At 41.8% G+C, this 22,060-nt stretch overlaps 1 protein-coding gene across 1 annotated transcript; it reads left to right on the forward strand.

The window, feature by feature from the left end:
- Positions 1-627: 627 nt before the first annotated feature.
- LOC118772174 (protein mono-ADP-ribosyltransferase PARP12-like) lies at positions 628-8,918 on the forward strand. Its single transcript, XM_036520469.1, has 8 exons — positions 628-987; positions 1,844-1,979; positions 3,297-3,555; positions 4,231-4,326; positions 6,487-6,613; positions 7,177-7,345; positions 7,727-7,847; positions 7,957-8,918. The coding sequence occupies exons 1-8, from the start codon at positions 656-658 to the stop codon at positions 8,055-8,057; spliced, it is 1,341 nt and encodes a 446-aa protein (XP_036376362.1). The 5' UTR covers positions 628-655; the 3' UTR covers positions 8,058-8,918.
- Positions 8,919-22,060: the final 13,142 nt, after the last annotated feature.

Below are 22,060 nucleotides of genomic sequence, written 5' to 3' on the forward strand. Positions count from 1 at the left end.
TTTCAAGCTCAAGCTACAAGGGACGTATTTTAACAGCTACGCGTATTCAATGATTTCGCACAGAACAGATTTTTGGTATGTGGAAATGAAGTATTACCGCAATCCCTCCTCCCTTTTCATTTCATTTTTCCTTGATCTTGGCTAAAATGTCATTTTAGCAGGTCTGTAAGGGACGAGACAACCTTTCATGTTTCATAACATTGATCAAGGCACAATCAAGGTTTAACAAGCAAAAATGTATTCTTTTAATTCCACATAACTCCTAGAAAAAAGGCACCAACATTATAGTAGGCTTCGCAAATGCTCTGCAATTTTTTTGACAGAAGGCCAGTACAACGAGGAGTTTATTTTAAAGACATTCGTGTTTGGTCGCTATTCCCGGGTGAGAAGAAGGCGGACCCGTCAAAATTCTGCTTGTTGTCTTGTTTTATCTTGTTAAATTGGGACATGAACAATCCCAAAACATTTGCATTTTCTTTGTTCATGCAGAAATGAATGTCGGATTAACCATGTTAAGTTTAATAATCGTATCCATGTTCTCAGTGGTCAGATACTGCATCCTAACTTGAAAGAGCCACCCTGTGGCTCAAACTGTAAGCACAGCGACTCCTGCATCATCCTCTCTGTCCACCCGAGCTAGCGACGTGGTGGCAAAATGTCTTATGCCCGAGTAATTCATTATGCTACGAGTATTCTCTGCTGCAACAAAGGGTCGATGGATCTTTTGCAACTTCACAGAAAAGTTTTCCAGCGTTTCGAGATTACTGAGGACGATTTCTGGTACATAGTCAGAAAATGTCCACGATTTGCCGTCGTGAAGAACACAAACGACAGGACGTCGGAAGAATGGAGCTCCGACTACATTGTTGTTGCTAAAACATCCCTTCGGATCTGCAAAAACTACACAAAACATGAATGCACCGGCTGTCAAGAGCTTCACCTTTGCAAATATTTTGTTTATGGAAACTGCAGATATGGGAAAGGAAGGTGAGTGAAAAACTAGCGGAGAAAAGGGAAAAGCATGACTGTAAGGTAGCCAGCTAGCGGATGAGGTGCGCCATTTATTTAGCAAGCTAGTTGTGCGCACTGGGGTTTAACTAGCTGTAAAAATTTAACATTTAATCAGATTAGATACGTGTTTTATTTTGACATGGTTCCCAATCGTCTACGCCACTAAAACAACGAGTACTATACACCTTCACTAGCTACAATAATAAAAACCTTCGTAAGACTGGTATGCTAGCATGTTAGCTGCCATGGTCTTGCATAAAAGTAACATTAGCTAACTAAATAGACGATATCCTAGACAAAACTGTTATTGATACTTAAAGAATGTCTCATTTTATTCACTCTCTGTGTTGTCTAAGAAGCAAATAAGAGCGTTTTGTGTTGTGCTGACAAAGACAGGCTGTGGTTAGTGTGAAGTCAGCCATGTTGTGTGTATTGAAGCTGCGTGTTACGTATGCGGTTAGTGATCTTTGTTAAGTGTTAGTCTTAAAGGGCACTCGGGGTAGTGCTCAGAGAAAAAGAAAATCTGTGGTTTTGTCAACACTTTATGCTTAGAGTCATCCCTGAACACGCAAAACTAATATAAAACTAAGATGCGGAGGAAATTAAATTTCAAAAGGTAATGGTTTAGGACAAAATACGACTAGGTCAAGTGTGTCGATGCCACACCCACAGTCAACCAGTCCATGCTAGTCAATCAGCAACGCAGGCACAGTGCACACTTACAAACATTGCATGTGACGGTTGATTGGCGTTTTGGGTGGGGGGAGCAGGAATACGATAGGGTGCTTAACAGTCACTGCTTCTTGTGGATTATTTGTGCTGTCTTTCTCAGGAAACAGTGCAAGTTCTCTCACAATGTCAGATCGGAGCACAACTATCCGCTCCTGAGGGAGTGCACCCTCCATGAGCTCCACGAGGAGGACCTGTTCCTGCTGCTGCTGCAGAACGACCCGACCCTGCTCCCTGAGGTGAGAACGTCTTGGTCCACAGCTGTAACCCCATAGCATGACTAAAGATCAGTGTGAGATCAATCAACTGTCCTGCCGCCCAGGTGCCAGGACTGACTTTTATGTAAGGGTAAAGTAAACACTTTTGCAATTTTGCTCTTGTGTTAATCACACACTGTTGTACAAAAAAGTCAATCAACTATATTTCATGGTATGGCCATTTTTTGTTAAATTCTCAGTATATGAACTAGCCTCCCTTGCTCAATGTAACATCTAATTTCACAGTTTTTGCAATGGGTACATTTTGAGTGCCTTTCTTGTTTGGAAGTCTGAGAAATGCTGTGAATCATAGTTACCTACTGTCACACAGTGAGAAATGTTTGGCAGACGTGCTAATTCTAACATTCACCCCACTCTCAACCCTTACTTGGTATTAATTACACATAACCTTCCATGACATGCATTCAGAAAACGATAGCTTAACTGAAGACTTGTTGTTTCAGGGATAAAAAAGGAAAAAAAAAAAGATTGGTTGACAGATAGGCGACAAAAGTGGGCCCTGCACATGGTTTGGAGTAACTATTAAGAACAAGCTGAAGTTTGTTTGGATCATCATGCAAAAAAGCAACAGGCTGACAATAAGTGCACCGAGACAGGGAACCTGCAGGCTGCAGGGAAACAAGACAGCAGTGAGATGCCACCAGAAAGGAAGTCCATAATTCACATTGCATTTTCTGTATTTGCTGATAATCATAACCATCTCGAATAACATTTCCTGTTCAAGTATGAGTGAGTCATTGTGTGGTCCACATACAAAAAATAAAAAAATAAAAACAATAAACAACAACAAAAACAACAAAAAATTTCAGTGACGCGAGAGCAGATTTTTGGCCAGCGGTCTGGATGAAGAATCCCCACAGTTGGAGAATGGATGGAGATCTCCTTTTTGCGTGAGAGAGGTGTTGGGATTTCATGCTTCAAGTGTGGACGTGTTTAAAAAAAAAAAAGAAAAAAAAGAAAAAGAAAAAAGGAACAAAAAAATCAAAACCAAAAAAAACTAAAAAAATGAAAAATAAAACCCCTGCAGTGTCCTGTTGGTGAAAGTATTTGTGCCTGGGGAGGTCCATAAATGGAGAGGTAAAGTAAAATGCTTCGGTGAGAGGCTTGGAAACATTTAACAGAGCTGTTGATTGTCATTATTTAAGTATGTGGAACTTGTGTAGAAGCGGATATAAGCCTCTTAAAGGCATGCTCATTTTAATATTAACTTTGTGCCAAGTGTGTGCAGGGGGGAGGCGGAGCTAACAGAGCAGGCTTGGGTTACTGTTTGTGATGCAGGTCTGCTCGCATTACAACAAGGGGGCGGGGCCGTACGGGGCCTGCACTTTCAAAGCGGGCTGCACTAAGCTGCACATGTGCCAGCACTTCATCCAGGACAACTGCAAGTTCGGCCACCGCTGCAAGAGGCTGCACATGATCGATGAGTACGGCCGCCGGATGCTGGAGGAGCGTGGCTTGAGCGGCGACATCATCCACGACCTGCCCTACATCTACCGGAACGTGTACTGGCTGAGCGCCCCGCCATACTCCAGCAGAGGTAAGGGACAGTGGTGCCTGGGATAAATGCTAATGCTATACACTGGGGTGGCAGTTTAGCATAGTGGTAAGGAACAGGACTTGTAACTTAAAGGTTGCAGGTTAGGATTCCCCGCTGGGGCACTGCAGTTATACCCTTGGACATGGTACTTAACCCAGAACTGCCTCAGTAAATATCCAGCTGGATAAATGGATAACAGGTAAAAACTGTAACCTATGTAAATCACACTGGATTAGAGCATCTGCTGAATGACAATAATGATGCAATGAATGCAATGAAAAATGCCTCATGGCCTCTTAGTCAGGGGGTTCAACCTCCAGTAAGCAGGTTTCAGGTTCAAAACCCAAGTGTTGCATTTCTGTCATTGGGCAGGGTACTTTCGCTTAAGCAAATATCCAGCTCTACAGCGCTATAAAATAGAAACTAAAAAGAAAATATTATAAATATAATTTAATATAGTTAGTTAAAATACAGTTATGTCTTACATGACGCGGTTATGTCAGTTGCATTTTATTGTTTTCTGTTTTTTCCCTCATTTATTTATATTGAAAGGTTCTGCTTGTCTGACTCATGCTGTGGGCTTCTGTTTGACTGTATAGAAAGTGCTAAACTACTAAAGATTATTATAAGCTCTGTAAGTCACACAGCCTTTTCACACGTCTGTTCCTGTTTCAGATGGCATTGCTGAGCCCATAGTGAGGCCCACAGTGCAGAGTGAAGAGAGGAGTGAGATATGCCTGCATTTCATACGGAGGAACTGCAGGTTTCAAGGTGAGCCGTCACAGCCACTCTGAGAGTCGAGGCTACTGTAGTGCTGCAGTGTCCAAACAGGTCCCATAAGCCGCAGATGTAACTGTACATACACTTTGTTCAGGCTTCCCTCTCACTGAGTGAATGGGAGTTTAACGCCACAGACTCCATCCACTCTCCCTAACTCTGTTCACACAGTATGCATGTGCTGGCCTTCGCAGGGTGCTGTGCTTGATACCTCGGCCTCAGTTACCACACCTGGTTTGGGCTTTTACTCACATACAGTACCAGTCAAAAGTTTGAACACCTGATTAAGATAATGGGAAATGTGCATTCAATGACATTTTGATCTAAAGAGTTATGCTTAAAAGCTTGAAATTTGTGTTTTAGACAAATATAAATAGTGACATTGAAGCCTATGCATGAAAAAAAAAATGTTTTTAATTTGAAAAAATATTTTTTGGCTATTTTGAAGAATCTAAAATATAAGATAGTTTTGGTTTGTTTGTAACACTTTTTTTGGTCACTGCATAATTCCATTTTGGTTGTTTCATAGTTTTGATGTTTTTATTATTATTCTAAAATGTGGAAAGTAATAAAAAGTAAAGACAGAAAAGTGTGTCCAAACTTTTGACTGGTGCTGTATTTGCTCCTGTGGCAAAGGGGGAGGGTGCCATCGTATGGCTCTCCTCATTTGACAGTCCAGCGATGGCTCATCCTGCTCTGCCTTTCAACTGTTTACAGGCCTGCAGGTTGACGTGCAGTTAGTCACTAATAAGCATAGATCAGCCAGTAAAACTGCTGAACATACAGTACTGTTTAATATAAGCAGGATTTAAAAATTATTATTTGTAGTATTTATTAAGTTTACTCATTTGTTCATTATTTGTAAAAGAAGTAGTTTACATTCCTTAACAAGTTGATATTTTTAACAAGTGAAGTTTCTTCCTTTTCTGCTTACCGCTTTGAAGCCAACGTTATGCTGCAGAACCTCTCAGACCAGTAAAATTGAACAAGGCTTCACAGGATGCAGGGAATAACATGAGGGAAGGTGGTCTGGAGGACTGTCCAGAATGTTCACAGTAGGCAAATTCACATAAGACAACAGTTACTGATGGAGAGTATTGCCATTAAAGATGGCTAGGGGGCAACTGCCTGTCCCATCGGTCGTTCCTCTCAGACCCGAGCCCTGTCTGCATTGGTCCCTCAGTGGTGGAATGAACTCCCTGCAGAGGTTAGGACAGTGTGTCACTGGCCATCTTCCAATGCAGACTGAAGACCCACCTTATTAGACTGCGTCTTAGTTCCACCTCAGTTCCACCCTCCCCCTAACATCTGCTGCCTGTAGTATTTAATGTCTAGTATTGCAGTGTTTCTCAATCCTACTCCTGGAGGCCCACTGTCCTGCATATCCTGCATCTATCCTTGCTGCTTGATTAAATCAGGTGTGCTCAGCTAATCAAAAGTGCCACTGATGAGTTCATTCAGGTAGGTAGAGCAAGGATAGATAGAAGATATGCAGGACAGTGGGTCTCCAGGAGTAGGATTGAGAAACGCTGTAGTATTGTGATGTGTTTTGGATTCTGTGTTGTAGTGGCTGATATCTGATGGTATACTTGGATTCCCTTTGCCTAATCAGATTGTACAAGTTAACTTGGGGTAGGGCTTGAATGGTGTTATGCTCACACTCACTGGTCTGGGAGTGTTGTTAGCCTGAGCTGACACTGTTGCTCATTTAACTTGAATGGATACACTTCTTTTCTATTGTGCTGGAAGTCGCTTTGGATAAGGGCATCTGCTAATATAATGTGAAGACCTTGGCAGCAGCAGTAAAACTAGTTCTGTATGAATTGATAATATAATTACAAGAATATTTAGTTATACAGTTATGCATATTGAGTTATGGTTGTTCAGTGGAAAGCAAAATGTTTTTATTCCCCAAGTAGCTTGCTTGTAACATCATTTCATCACATTAATCACTTATCAAGTGGTTTCCGGGTTCAGTTGGCTGTTCTCTCTGATTGGCTGCTGGTGGGCATATGTGAATAGCCACAAAGACCATAGTACTGTCACACTGCTTACTGACTGTGCCACGCACGGAGTATTTAGCGACGCATTAACATCAGGTATGAATGAGAAAGCGCAGTAGAGGTTAACCCATGACGCATCTGGCCTTTCCAGACCAGTGCATTCGGATCCACTTCAACCTGCCCTATAAGTGGGAGGTGTTCGACGGGGAGTGCTGGAAGGATTTGAGGCGCATGGAGGAGATTGAGAGGGCCTACTGCGACCCCCGAAACACACACAGGTTTGCCTTTGTGCTCACACTCTTTGTTCTGTGATCTTTGCGATCTTTGTTCTGATCTTCTTTTTGAATGGCATTTGAAGGTGTATCAAAATGTGTTACGCAATTTACCTTTCCCGTGGTCTTTCCTGATGCAACTGATGTCATGTAGACTTCATGCATTGATTGTTTTATATTAATATATGTCGTGTGAATATGGTCTGTACAGCAAGGCAAGGCAAAAAATAACTTTGAAAAATGATATGGCATGATAAAGAATGCTTTTAAACTTATTGTAATTCAATCAATCGAAAACTAATTGTTGGAGCAATAATTCAGGTGGAGCAGTTTTTCTGATTCAGAGGAGCAAAGCTTTATTCTCATGCCCATACAGGGAGAGTCAACACATGCACCCTGGACAAGTGATGCAGTCTTCCACATTAATAGTAGGGCTGGTACATAATGAATGAAAACTACTAGTACAGCAGAAATGTAGTTATGTTTCTGTGATGCCACAATGAGAACTCCCTCAGAGATGCCGGGCAGGGTACTTGCAGTCATCTTACGGTAAGCTGTGTCTACTCCAGCCCTGGGTCCAGACCTGTGGACTTCCTGACCATGACCCGGGATTCCGACCCAGTCCGGCGCCTTTCCACAGCGTCCTCCGTCACCAAGCCCTCTCACTACATCCTCACCACCGAGTGGCTCTGGTACTACAAGGGCGACCACGAGAACTGGATCGAGTATGGCAGACCGGTGAGTTAGGACTGCCACATACCCACTGGCACAGTCTGTTATGCCTAACCGTGGTAAAGAACCAGACTGTAATAAAGCTCTGGCTTGTAAACTGGCCATAATAAAATGCTCCTTTTTAATTGACCACAATAAAGATGTGCTGTTTAATGGATCGCAGAAAAGATGTGCTGTTTAAGAGACTGTAGTAAAGATCCGATATTTAAGGCTCCATTGTAAATATCTGCTTTTTAACAGATTGTAGTAAAGATCTGCTGTTTAAGGGACTTTAGTAGAGATTTGCTTTTTAAGGGACCATAGTAAAGAAGTGCTTTTTAATGGATTGTAGTAAAGAGCTGCTTTTTAAGGGACTGTAGTACCACCTCACATGTCTGTGTTTCCTAGGATGACAAGCAGAGAGTGACATCACTCACATCCAGGGAGCTGGAGGCCGCTTACCTGATGGATAGCTGCGCAGAAGTCACGGTGATGAAGGGCCACCGCCAGTACTTCCTGAGTTTCCAAGGTAACAGGCGGGGTCTTCCTCGTATAGTTACGCTATAGTCAAAGGTGCTGTAAGTCCATCAGGGGAAGACTGTTCACTGACCTCATTCTCGCCATCCCCGCACTTTTAGACATGTATCAGCGGAACCCGAAGCACAACACGAAGAGGAGGGTGAGGAGGCGGCCTAGATTCGTGTCCATCACAGAGGTGGAGAATAAAATCGCTCGGTAAATGCAAGGCAGGGCAAGTCCTGCCTCCGCTGTCAGAGGCTTGCAAGGTCCAGAGGAACCTTGCTGTGCCAAGCCAATTCACTTCCTTTCCAAAACATGACCGGTCGAGCAGAAAAAGACCCATGATACCTTACTATATATAACTGTAAAGTGTGTCATTAGGGAATATCTCAGTCGTAGTTCAAATCATTGTGTGATCATTGCTTCTAATACTGTCACTCAGAATGATTTTTTTTCCATTGCCAAAGCATCATGGCTCTTCCTCCTTTTCCTGGCTCTTCCTGATGATGTCAGCTCTAATGCGGTATTGTTTCTGTGAAACACTCTCTCAGAAGCACCCTGTCATGTTACCATCAGTAAGAGCAGTATACCAAGTAAACAATCATTTCATTTGACTAACTTGAAAGAGTCTCACAAACCAGGTCTAGAGACTGAAATTAAACCTATAAACCACTGTGAGCGGTATTTGCTTCCTGCCAAGATAACGCCGAGAGAAGAGCAGCGCTCTCTGAGATACAGATATTGTTCTCTAGTTATTTTAATTCTTGTAAAAGAACAATCAAAGCACAAAGTACTTAGTGTAGGAGTGTTTGGGTTATAAAGAAGTGTGTCAGTCTCTTCCATTCACAAGGGCTGAACATTGATGCATTAAATATTTTTAATTAACACTGCCAGTGGAAAAGAACAGGCAGACTCCTAGCTTTTCAAACACTAAAGGCTAAGTCATTCTCTGTCAGAAACGTCATTCTCAGCTCATATAAGTGGCAGGTATTTGTGCAGTCTCATTTACACTTGTATTGGCCAAGTACAAGCCGTTGAAAAACCATTGGGACATTTCAAAAGACTCAAATACAGACATTATGGTATAGATGGTGATATTACAGAAGAATTATAGTTGTAAGATCATTCTTTTCTGGCAAGTCCTGGTTCACTGTCAAGGAGACGTGACAGTCATACACAGCCTCAGTTCATAAATACTACAGGTGTAAGTGCTAACAACAGCCAACTAAGTTAAATGGATGAAACCATGAATGCTGAACATAATTAGAAATGAAATACCTCACTATATGTAAACTGAAATATTTACAGCAGTATAGGTAATGGTAACAAACACCATAACTGTATTAATCATTTAATTGTAAAATAATCCTTTTTGCTGCCTTTCTTTAGACTGAAGCGTGAGTAACAAGAAGCAATAGGTTTGTTTGTCTTCTGTTTAATGAAGGAGTGCAGGAAAGTGCTGATCCCGGATTAGTGGTTTGTGGTCGTGAGGTCACATGTTGCTGGCCCCTGGTACTGTCTGCACAGGTCCCCTGTCAGCGCTCCCCTCCTTATGCTTCCATCTCCTCCTGGTCACAAAATGGAATCTTATTTTAGCCATTCTTACTGTCTTTTAACAAACCTGATGACTAAGCAATGCAGCGTGGCATGTCAGTGCAGTTTGTTGGAGGAATCTGTGCCCACATTGGGTATATGGCCAGTGGAGCATGTGCAAAGGGGGGGGGGACTGAGTCAGTGACCTTTGACCTCTAACGGGTCCTTATGTAAGGCCTTACCTAGTTAAGAGTCTTCCAAGATGGTCACGCTGTAATGATAAAGCATGTGTTATGAGAGGTCTTTTTCTATCACTGAAAACGCAGTGAACTCTGTTGTGCTTTGTAACTGACTCCTGGATACCAGCAATAAAATGGTGTCATTAATTCACTTTCTGTGTGTGTCTTTGGAAACTGAAGGATGCTTGGCTTGGAAAGAATGGAAAGGAGGTGGAGGTATACATGTGGAACCCAGTGAAGTCTTGAGGAAGTTTTTGAATGAATTACATTTTCATTGTGTAATGAGAAATTGGTCAACATCCTGTTACATTGGTAATTTCGCAACTTTTTCCTGTTTGCTGATCATCAGCATAGTTTCTGTGAGAAGAAAAAGAGCAAGTGAAAATTCTATATATAATGTACAATATACAATATAATGGAAATGAAGTGATTCCACTCTCTTCCAAACATAAAAGATTTAATCTTTTTTTTTGTTTTAATAAATGCACATATGTTAATTATCACTTATTGGTTTTGGCTTTGATGCATAACATCATTTGCAGTTCACTTACAACGGGGGTAACAGCCCCTGAACGACTGTAATAAGTTCCCATTTTCTCTGCACACTTAAAACATTTCTGTTAAATAATCAAATTAAATGTATATTGTGTAACATGGAATTTGTGAGAGTAATTCAGAGTGGATTCGGTGAGTGACATCATGATTTCCAGCAACTACATTAAAAAGTTATTAGCTAGTTGGTGATAGAGCACTCCTCTGCTAAGATGAATAAGACCTTAAAATTTCAACACCTGGGAGAACCTAATCAATTCTATGTCATATAGTGAAATGTCTTCGCCTGGAAATCCTGCATATAAATAACTGTACGGAGTATCAGCATTCATTTGATATTTCTGACGGGATTTTTCAGATGAAAGAGGAGAGAACTCAGCACTATGTGCTTCTTAAAAATATCTGTAGAGTGAATTTTCACCAGTCAGTATTGTTTAATAAATTACAAATGAATTTGTCTTAAAAAGCCATCTTACTGTTCTCTTCATCAGGATGGCTTGAAAAGGGTAATTTACTGTTCTTCCAATTGTCTAGTCTGCAGTAGTGGGTATACTGTGATGATTCCCCCCACCCCCTCCCTCCACACACATGCACACTCCAGCACAACACCCAACAACCCCATAAGCACCACCATAATCACCAACGCATACTGCACATGCATTCACACATTGTTGAGGCCATTCCAAAGGACTGGGTATGTATTTGTATTTGTATAGCGCTTTTTACAGCACAAGTTGTCACAAAGCAGCTTTACATTGATCCCAGGCTTGAGACCCCCTGAGAGCAAGCCTAAGGCAATGGTGGCAAGGAAAAACTCCCCAATTAACAGGAAGAAACCTTGAGCAGAACCCAGCTCAGAGGGGGAACCCATCTGCTTCTGTCTGGCACTGGGCAGATAGAATTAGAGAGAGTCTTAAAGTTGTACAATGTACTTTAAGACATTTGAGTTAGATAGACGGCAGTAATTAACAACATAGTAATTATAAAATCTATCCTACAATGTCCGGTTCTTGGCACGTAGTTGGCTTGATGGGCAGGGCAGCGAGGTAGCAGGACTGTTCGGTTATAAGCACGCAGTTGGCTTGACGGGCAGGGCAGTGAGGTAGCAGGACTGGAAGTCGGGGTGTGACGCTTGAGCTACAGCTCTAGGCAGGAGCCCAGAGCAGGGATAGGAAACAAACAGAGAACAGTGATTAGTGGATGTTAAGTGTGGGAATGGAAACAAAAGGCATAAAGGCAAAGGGGGGAACAGAGGGGGGAAGAGGGATCCATGTGCGTAATAGGGAAAAGTCCCGGCAGATAAGGACTATGGCAGCATACCTTGGGGACGAGAGGCAAGGGGCCAGCACAATCATGAGGGTGACCCTAAGGCAGTCAACACCAGACCACAGCCAGATCAGCTGAACACAGAGTGCCCAGGCCGTGATATAGTGACAGCAATGACCACTTAGTCCACCAAAGGAACGTAGAGATCGTTTTGGAGTATATGGGCGGAGAAGGTCCTTAAGATAGGGAGGGGCAAGCCCATTTAAAGCTTTAAATGTAAGGAGAAGTATTTTGAAATCAATGCGGTATTTGATAGGTAGCCAATGGAGAGAGGCTAATACTGGGGTGATGTGCTCAAAGCGCTTTGTTCTGGTTAGAATACGAGCAGCTGCATTTTGAACCAGCTGAAGGGGCTTTAGGAGGCATATGCCATATCCTGACAGATTAGTAGTATCTGATGTAACAAACGTGGATTAGCTTTTCAGCATCGTGTATTGATAGAATTTTCCTGATTTTGGCAATATTCTCAGATGAAAGAAAGCAGTCCTGGAGGTGTTTTTTATATGGGTGTCAAAAGAGAGCTCAGGATCAATCGTGACACCAAGGTCTTTGATGGTTGCACTTGAGGCCAGTGAGACACCATCAAGATTTAATGTAATATTGGTGAGTTTGCTCCTGACAGACTTTGGGCCGAATGGGAGATTTGAGATGGGCGTGTAGTTCAACAGGTCATTGGGGTCTAGAGTGGGCTTCTTCAAAATGGGCTTGATGACTGCTAGCTTGAAAGACATGTCTGAGCGTAAGGGAGGCATTGATAAGATTTAATAACAGAGTGCCAATTTCAGGTAGCAGCTGTTTTAAGAATCTTGTTGGGGTCTAGTAGGCAGGTAGCATTTTTAGGTGAATTAATTAGGCAGGAGAAGCCGCTAAATTCAATGGGTGTGAAAGAGTCAAAGCATGTGGCTGGCCTATTGGACATCTCTACATTATCTGAGTTTGGACAGGCCAGGCTGGAGGCAGAATTAGAGGAAATTTTTTGAATTGTGTCACGTATCTTTATGATTTTGCTGTCAAAAAAGTTCATGTAGTCATCACTACTATGAATTGCTGGGACGCAGGGGTTGGCTGACACAGGGATCTTAACTAGTCTGGAGATGGAGCTGAACAAATACCTGGGATTGTCCTTGTTTTTCTCTATTAGGGTAGAAAAATACGCTGATCTGGCAGCTGTGAGTGCATGCTTGTAGTGTAGAAGACTTTCTTTCCAGGCCAGGAGAAAGACCTGTAATTTAGTGGAGCGCCATTTCCTTTCAAGTTTCCGTGCAGTTTGTTTAATAGCACGGGTCTGGTCATTATACCAGGGTGCTAGTCTTTTGTCAGGGACTTTCCTCTTTTTGAAGGGTGCAACGGCATCTAGAGTGTTACGCAGTGTGGACTCAATATTTTTGGTGAGTTGATTTATTTTAGCTGAACTAGGGTTCGAGCATAAGTTTAAATATTCTTCGTTGTTCAGACTGCACGATGCAGGGAGCTCATCAATAAAGGCTTTGGTAGTAGCAGAAGAGATGGTGCGCCTGAGGGAAAATATGGACTCTGAGTTAATGTAACAAGCAAAAGGAAGGTTAAAAGTCACCAGGTAATGGTCGGACAGTACGGGATTGTGTGGCAAGGTTACTACATTGTTAATTTCAGTGCCATAAGTGAGGGCCAGATCCAGCATGTGGTTGCAGCAATGTGTGGGTTTGTCCACAAACTGAGGGAATCCAATGGAGTCAATAATGGACAAAAATGCTGTTCTGAAGGGATCCTGTTCATTGTCCATATGAATATTGAAATCGCCCACTACCACAACCTTTTCTGTGTTGACAACCAGGCTGGAAAGAAAGTCTGCAAATTCAGATAAAAAAAACAGTATAAGGGCCAGGTGGCCTGGAAACAATTACTAGGGTAAACACCTGAGATGCAGTCTTGTCAGGATGTGCAAAGCTAAGTACTAACAATTCAAATGAATTAAAGTTATGGCCAGATTTAAAAGTGGCACAAAGATTAATACAGCAGCAACACCACCACCTCTCCTAGTTGAGCGAGGGACCTGGTAGTTACTGTAACTGGGAGGCGTTGATTCATTTAAAGCAATAAATTAATTTGGTTTAAGCCAAGTTTCAGTCAGACATAGGATGTTGAATTTATGGTCAGTAATCAATTCATTTATTAGCATTGCTTTGGGTGTTAAAGGCCTTATATTTAATAACCCAATCCTAAGGACCATTTGTTTGCAGGTATTAATTTCAGATTGACCAGATTTCACTTTTGTCAAGTTCTCAGGGCAAATGCCCTGAATAGATTTCTTTAAACAGTATGGGACCAAAGATCAGGGGACAGACACTGTCTCTATGGAACTAAATTTAAGTGGTGGTTCAAGGGAAGAAGCAGAGGTCTGTTTAAGAAAGTGTGCTGCCTGGCCTTTGCCCTGATGAGTCAAGGTTTTGAGATATTTAGACTATTAGCCAAATTTAGGGGGTGGATGCCATCTCTTTTTAAAAGACCAGGCCTCCCCCAAAAGGTGTACTAATTGTCTATGAAGCCTACGTTATTAGAGGGACACCACTCACACAGCCAGCGATTTAGTGACGATAATCTGCTGTAGATTTCGTCACCGCGCTGCATAGGGATGGGACCAGAGAAAGTTACTGAGTCCGACATATGTGAGTTTACACACCGATTTTATCGTTAGCTTGGTTATTTCTGATTGTCTCATACGGACATCGTTTACGCCAACATGAATAATAATTTTCGAGAATTTACTTTTACCTTTACCTCTAGCCAGCACTTTCAGATTAGCTTCTATGTTAGCTCTGGCCCCGGGAATGCAATTAACTATGGTCGCTGGAGTTTCTACGTTCACGTTTCTCAAAATGGAATCACCAATTATCAGGGCTCTTTTAACAGGTTTCTCAGTCGGTGTGTTACTGAGGGGGGAGAACCTGTTTGAAACGTGAACAGGTGGTTGGTGGTGCACCGTACGCTTGCGTTTTCGTCTATTTTCCCGAACCGTAACCCATTCGCCTTGCTGCGAAGGCTCTGCCGGGACTGAGCTAGGGGAGCGGCTATCTGACGCATCCGGTACCGAGAAAGATTCAATAAACTCCTCGCTTGCCTTAATATTGTATAAGGTGCGGATGCGTGCTTCTAATTCTGCTATCTTCTCCGTCAACCTAGCATTTAACTCACATTTTGCACAGGTGAAATTAGCGCTACTGGCGGAGAAGGAGTAACTACACATATTACACACCATGCAGGGGAGACAGCGAGAGGGAGGAGAGCTGAGAACAGGCGAGACAGAAGAATTGGGAGAAGTATAGGTAGCAGCCATTATCTCAGAGATTACTTACGTCTTTAGTTTAGTATGTGAGCTATGAAAACCATTGCTCACTAGCTAACTTCAGGCACACACTAGACATGGCAGCAAATATAATTCAATACACATATCGCACATCCCCTGCTGTTAGTGTTAGAGAGCTGTCTGATTGGGCGATATGAAAGGTTTTTTTTCTTCATATTCAGCGACGTTGGCCCAGTTTGCTGTCTCCCAATCCAGTGTTTGCGAAAACAATTAGCTCATGTGAAAATTCTGCCACAAAACTATGTTGATACGTATCCTTGCACATTTTAAGCGGGTATACGGTTTAGACCTGCGTATCACGTAGACTACACCACTGTCCTACAGCTTCTCAGCTAGTTTTACAGAACTTGGCCGATACCTTCTGCTAGTATAGGGTTGCTTTGCTTGTATTTGTATATATATATAAATTAGATATCTGTGATTTTACACCAAAATATTCCCATTGATTTACATAGATAGAATGTTCAGAATCTTGACAATATGCAGCTAATGTCACAATCGGCCTGCTACACTGGCCACAGATATAGACGGTCTCTCAAGCAAAGCCTGTAACTACTAGCTATTACCATACTAGGGTTATTCAAACCAATTTAGTTTTAGTTAGTTTCCTCAAACTTTCCTTCCTAGTTTCAGATTATCATTCTTAGATTGTTACCCTGACAAACCCTGTTTCAGTAAACATGCTCTTCATTGGTTCAGTCGTGGAGAAAGAAACGGAAGCATGTTTATTCATGTTTAACAGTAACAGTACGTAAAATGTTTGTTAACAGAAGCAGGGTAGACTGTGAAATGGTGCTGTATTTGGGGGTGATATCACACACAGGTGAGCTCATTATGGTAGTAATCTGACATGGATATTGATTCAGAGCCCTCTGACACAAACTTCACCATAGAGCTTTCTTCCACAGGGGCCGAGAGCCTGTGGAAATGGAGGAGGGTGAGATCAAAACCCACTCAACCCTGAGGGTCAGTTCCTGTGAGTATTCCGATCTCAAAAGCCCTGTTTCTCTTGGACTATTGAACACTGCCAGGGGTTAACTGGAGCTGTAGAAAGGTTCAAGTAGGGTATCTGAGGATATCTGAGTCATTTTGGAGATCTTGGGTCCATTACTGACCTGAGCATTTCCTTTATGGTGTTTCACTGCCCATCCCCTCAGACAGACTCCTCTGAAAAGCTAACAGTTTTTCCCCTGATAAAAACAGCCCCCCTCAACTATTCACAGATTCCTAATTGTGGAAGAAAGTTAAGAAAAGGACTTTGAAACATTGCCTTGACCCTGAGTGTGAAAGAAACAACTCTACGCTAGCTACGCTGGGAGAAATCCTCCCTGTTCTGTTTCTATGGCAACAATGCTATTGTTATCTGCTTCTCACAAATTATGTCCCTGTTGTCCAGTACTGGAAACCTGCTCTTATTCACAACATGCACCGCGTTCTTGAATTTATTTCAAGCAAGCACATTCCTACTAACTTTCTGTACTTTTCCACTGTTTTTTCTATAATGAAATCCCTGATATACTGCCAAGCATTAACTGCCTGTACGATGAGTGTATCCAGCCATTTTAACCTTCCTATTTTTTCAAGAGTTACAAGTGCTGAACTTGTTTAACTTTTGGAGAACTACAGCACTCTGTATTTCTCTCCATGATATCATGTAATAAAGCCTGATGCTGACTGAAGTCTCCAGCTGGCTGTGGATTATTCAACACTAATCCAGACAGACCACCACCATATAGAATGGGCTGGGCATCTACAGACTGGGCATCTACAGACTCCAGGCCACCACAGTCCACAGTCCAGAATTCAATGTTCCATGGGCCAGCAAACATTACCAGACTCAGGGACTCAAGTGCCAGTAGGGATGACAAACCAGTAACCACTGCTCCTGTCAGTGGAGGAGGTGAGACTGCACAGTTCAAAGTGATGTGCAGTTCACTCTTGTCATAAATCCCAGGCTCATTTAATCCAGCAACCCCTGCTGTTCTCCCTAGGTAAGCTCCAGAGTCACTTGAGGAGCCCCACTTGGCCAAGCAGGTCCTGGATGCAGGGCTGGCCCAAGCCTTTATGGGGTCCTAAGCAGAATTTGATTTGGGGGCCCCCCACCTCCCGGGCACCGCCAATACTATTGACTATTGTCAATGCTTGAATCATTTGCACGGACTGTAACCTAATGTTAGTCTGACTGACTGTGCTTGCATGATGGGCCGTAGCCAAGGCAGAATTTTAACTGAAATCCAGAAGCATAAGTAGAGCAGGTTTATTTTAGTTATTATAGTTGTACATTTGTACTTTTTTTAAACTTTTTTTTCCCAGGAAAATTTATCATTCTATTAGGCTATTGTGTACCAAAATGTAGGCTAAACAAACATCTCTTCTGTATTACCATAAACTCACTTTTAAGGCATTTTGAATCATTCCTGTAAAATCAGTTGGCTAGTCCCTTCTTGTGAGCAAAGGTGTTTCTGTTATGGACATGAATGGGTTAAAAAGACAGCGGCCCGAGGTGACCGACGTTAGTTTGCCAATCTTAGCTAGCTAACCTTGAGTACTGTAAGTTAGTTGATACAGCAACATATAGTAACACTGTTGGTCCACAGGTAACGTTAATTTTGTTAACGTTAAAGCTGTCGAATTATGAGGCTAGCCAGTGCCGTAAAATGAAATTACATTGACAAGAAGCAGAGTGCCGGCTAGTGCTGCGCTTGTGATTACTGATGAGGTTGTTATAGTTTGGTTAACGTTACAAGCTAGCTAGCAGTTTCAGAGACGTGTGACAGTTGCCTCACTTTTGCTTGTCAACAGAGCTACGCGCTGCCTGCTACCACTCTCTAACACAACTTTTAGGCAGGCTCTTCCTGAATCATTTTGTCAATTCGTAAACCATACAATGCAGTATTATATTTAGCGTTTGATAACAGTCTACCTAGCTAACATTAGATTACATTAGCTAACTAGCTAGCTCGATAACGTTTATCTGATACAAAATGATACAATGTCATTTGGAATCGCTGCTGTCCCACAGGTAGTGATCAGTTCAACAGATATGTGAAGGCGACCTCATAGCTGGCTACGGGGGTGCTTCCATCAAAATGCAGTTACCGTCCGTTACAGTGCGCCTGTGCATGAAAGTGACACCAGTTCTGCCAGAGGCAGCGGGAATTGATTAAACCAGTAGTACTAGCTAGCCAGCCCGTTAACATAATATTGCGTTTTTGTATGATTACCATTGTCATAATATAATATATCACAATAAAAATAAATAAAAAAAACACTTCAAGCTCTCTTGTGGGACATTTCAAGCTCGTGGGGGCCCTCTGGTGGCGCTTAGTTCGCTTAATCGCATAAATCGCACAGTAGCATTTTTCTATTATAAATCCTAAAGGGCTTTATAAAGCACAAACATCTTCAATGCGACCTACATGGTGGCTACGTCGTCAATGTGGCAATTAAAAAGAACAATGTTAAAACAAATTAAAAACAATGTGCACATTTTCTAGCACCTTGTTGGTGTTGCCTCGAAACATAAAACATATCTACACAATAACACCAATCTGTGATCTATAGAAGTCTACATGAATTCTAACTACACACTCATGGTGTACGGCATTGGTTTTCAAAGTCATAGGTAGGACCCATGGGTGGATGTTAGGAGATTTAAATTGAGTTGCCAAACCACACTGTGTCTCTACAGTGTAGATCTATTCTGTAGAGTAAAATTACATTGCCATTTTTTTCTGACAATACTGGTGATATTTATACTGTTCTTATCAAGAAACCTGTCCCGATAACAACTTATTGCTGATAATAACAGGCCTACTACACGTATTGATAAAGCAAAATTGTTTCTTGGTTTGTCATTTCAAAAATGTGGGCCGCCTGAAAAAAGTTTGAAAACCACTGGTGTAAAGCACTTTTAGCCACATAATAAAGTGCTAGTGTGGCTATGGGACTGGAATACACATATATACATATTCACACCATTATTTAGTCTACCCATTACACCTGTGAAAATAATTTGATATTGGTAGAAATAGCAACACATTGATATAAGACACATTGTTGTGTAATTGCAGAACATTTTATGTCTTTTGCTTACAGATACTGTATTTGAACTACAATGCAATGAAAACTATATTACAAAATAATAATATAGGCCTATTGTTTCACTGCGGAACATTTCAAATATATGTACGTTATGCGGAGCAAGAAGAATCCAAATCAGAGGCCACACACCAACACTGATGAGTAATAGAAAAACAAATTAAGTTTTAGTAAAGGCTCAAGAAAACCAGACGTAGTGCCTGAGAACATACACACAACATGGCAGTTCAGGACTGAGTGATGAACCAGTGAACAAGCAGGGATTATATAGCACACAAAACACATGACCAAGCTAACTAAACACAGGTGAAACAAATGAACTAAATGAAACAATGCACAAATAGAAAGACAGGACATCTGGTGGAAGGCTGGGGAAGCAGCAGGCAAAAAACAGACAGGCTCTTACAAGAACGCCTGCTGGTCGTTGTGGGAAGCAGCCACTGAAACCCTGACACTGTTAATATTTTATTTGAATTGTATCAATTATTAATATGAATGTTATATCCGCAGCTGTGATTTCATAGCCAGATTAACTTCTGAGTCATCACTACCCGCAGTATGGATTTCTATTGAATTTGCCCATGTATTTCCCACATTGCTATTGCTTTTAAAAACTCCAAGTGACACAGCTTCAGTGTTCATTAACACTGACATCATGCTGCTACAATGAAGTCCTTCAAATACTGGAAAACTTGCTTCACACATGCAATACAGCTGTTCAGATGAAAGGGTTAGTTTGTGCATGTGGAGCTTGCATAGAGGTACACGCATTCTCACGTAAAATTCAAGGTTTATAAACTAGACCTTTGGTGGATTTCTGCATATGCGCAATTTACAATTTTACAATGAAATCTGTGCATGTAGTTTGTAAATGAGGTGTCTGGACTAAACCTGAAGGTCTCTCCTTGTGAACCATCAGACTGTCCATGGACCATCTGTTCCATAGCTCCATACATCCTTCTTCTGATTCAACAGATAACACTGCTTCAAACTGAAGGCATTCACTGGGTGGCATATCCATGTATTCCCACACAGTTATTACATTACATTATATTACATTAGCAGATGATCTTATCAAAAGCAACTTACATAGGTTGCAATTTTTTTATATATATACAACTTTATATGTTATACAGCTGGGTAATTCTGGGTTAAACACCTCGCCCAAGGGTACAACAGCAGTGCCCCAGCGGGGAATTGAACCAGCAACTTTTCTGTTACGAGTCCTCTTTACCACTGTGCTACACTGCAGCCCCCTGCCAAACTTTATTCATGTATACACACATTTCTCTGTCCAATCATAAATTCAAATTTAGTATTAAAATCTCTGCAAACTGTAATGAATGGGGCCCCTGTGTGGACACTAAGACAAACACAATTATGCCTCTCCCCTGGTCTAATTATTTGCTGTTGTTGGAACACAGAAATGCATGAGCAAGGTTAAGACCGAGGTTCTGTTGGATTGTAGCCCAGTGTTCTACTCTACAGTTCAGTTCTACAGGATCTGAGACACAGTAAGCAAGATGCCATTAGCTCCATCTCCCAAACGCCCTAGTGCAGCCATGGTGCCTTCAGTGAGACTATGAGATATGTCAGTAGATATGATTATATCTACTCAGGCTACAACTAGGGTTAGGATTAGGGTTGTGGTGAGGGCTAGAACTAGGGTTCAAGACAGGGTCAGGCTTAGGGTTAGGGTCATGGTTAAAGCTAGGATTAGAGTAAGTGTTAGAGTTAAGGTTTCTGTTAGGCCAAGGATTATGGTTAGGATTAGGGTTAAGGGTTAGGGGTTAGGGTTAGAGTTGGGTTTAGGGTTAGGGTTAGGGCTAGGGTTAGGATTACAACTACAGTTAGGGTTAGGGTTAAGGGTAGCCAAGGTATTCTTTGTGTCTTCAGTATCCAATTTTCCACAATGGGTACTTCCTATCACATAAACAACATTTGTGGTCAACAAATGTAGTGCCTGTCACACTGGAGCACCAGCATGTATAGTATCTATATAGTGGAAAAAGTGTTTACTTACCTAAAATGCTTTGATTGTATGTCTGTATATTTATCCAGCGAGGAGCTTTCCAACATATTGCCAAGGTTCTTGTTCTTACAATATGCAGAAATAATTCTGAACAACTGGAGTTCACTCGTTCATGCTGCTGTCCACAGGGTACAAGTGCTGAAACTATGAATGAAAAGCTATGCTATCAAAGGACTCTACTGGGTCAAACTGAAGACGAATTGAAAGTGCCTTCATGCATAAGACCAATTCAAAACAAGTGAATTCATGCATATGTCAAAGAACTTCATATAAGAAAACATTATTAAATAAGAATATATGTATATACACCCATGCACTGAGGCACAAGTATTTTTACAGGTTAATTCCTCAACATCTTGCTTCCAAGTTGACATTTTGTACAGCTCCTCTGTTACTTACACCTTACCTCCTTTCAGTCAGCCCAAGGGGATACACAGTGGGTATGGTCAAATGTCACCGGCAAGACTCCAAACCATGGTAATGACCCTGTAGACAGAATAAATGTGAGGCCAGGGATGAAATTGCCTTTGTCACCTGTGCAGGTTAACCCCTTTTTCACTTATTCTGCTGTGTTTCATTGTTCATTGTTGTTTTGATGTATTCCCTGTTGGTGATTTACACTCTCACAGCCATCTTTCAAAATGCTCTGAAGCCAGTGGTCTTTGTGTATATTACATATAAGTTCCCCTCGCCTTCCCCCCAGCCACTTTTCAGAGCCGCGGAGCGTGATGTTACGCTGCAGTGAAAGTGCATAAATTACTCTTTACAGGGGCACTGCTGTTGTACCCATGGGCAAGGTACTTAGCCCACAATTGCCTCAGTAAATATCCATCTGTACAAATGGATAACATTGTAAAAACCAGTAACTGATGTAAGTTCTCTGGATAAGGGCGTTTGCTAAATACCAATAATGTAATATAATGGTATGGGTGGGGTTTAGATCTGCTGCCTGCCGAGCAGGGTGGCCCTGCAGGTGTAGTTCTGGACAAAACTATGACACATGGCTCTGCTGGACTTACAGGCTATGAACAGGAGCATCTGCTGTGAGTATCTCAATCCACCACATAGTTCCGCATATTTACCTGGATACCTAATCT

Source organism: Megalops cyprinoides, chromosome 25 (genome assembly GCF_013368585.1).
Source record: "Megalops cyprinoides isolate fMegCyp1 chromosome 25, fMegCyp1.pri, whole genome shotgun sequence".
Taxonomy (NCBI): domain Eukaryota; kingdom Metazoa; phylum Chordata; class Actinopteri; order Elopiformes; family Megalopidae; genus Megalops; species Megalops cyprinoides.

Excerpts from the sequence above, each read along its gene's own strand:
- LOC118772174 (XM_036520469.1), top strand. The coding sequence starts at position 656 with ATGTCTTATGCCCGAGTAATTCATTATGCTACGAGTATTCTCTGCTGC. Across the intron at positions 7,346-7,726 it reads GGATCGAGTATGGCAGACCG|GATGACAAGCAGAGAGTGAC; the intron begins GTGAGTTAGGAC and ends TGTGTTTCCTAG. Across the intron at positions 7,848-7,956 it reads GTACTTCCTGAGTTTCCAAG|ACATGTATCAGCGGAACCCG; the intron begins GTAACAGGCGGG and ends CCGCACTTTTAG.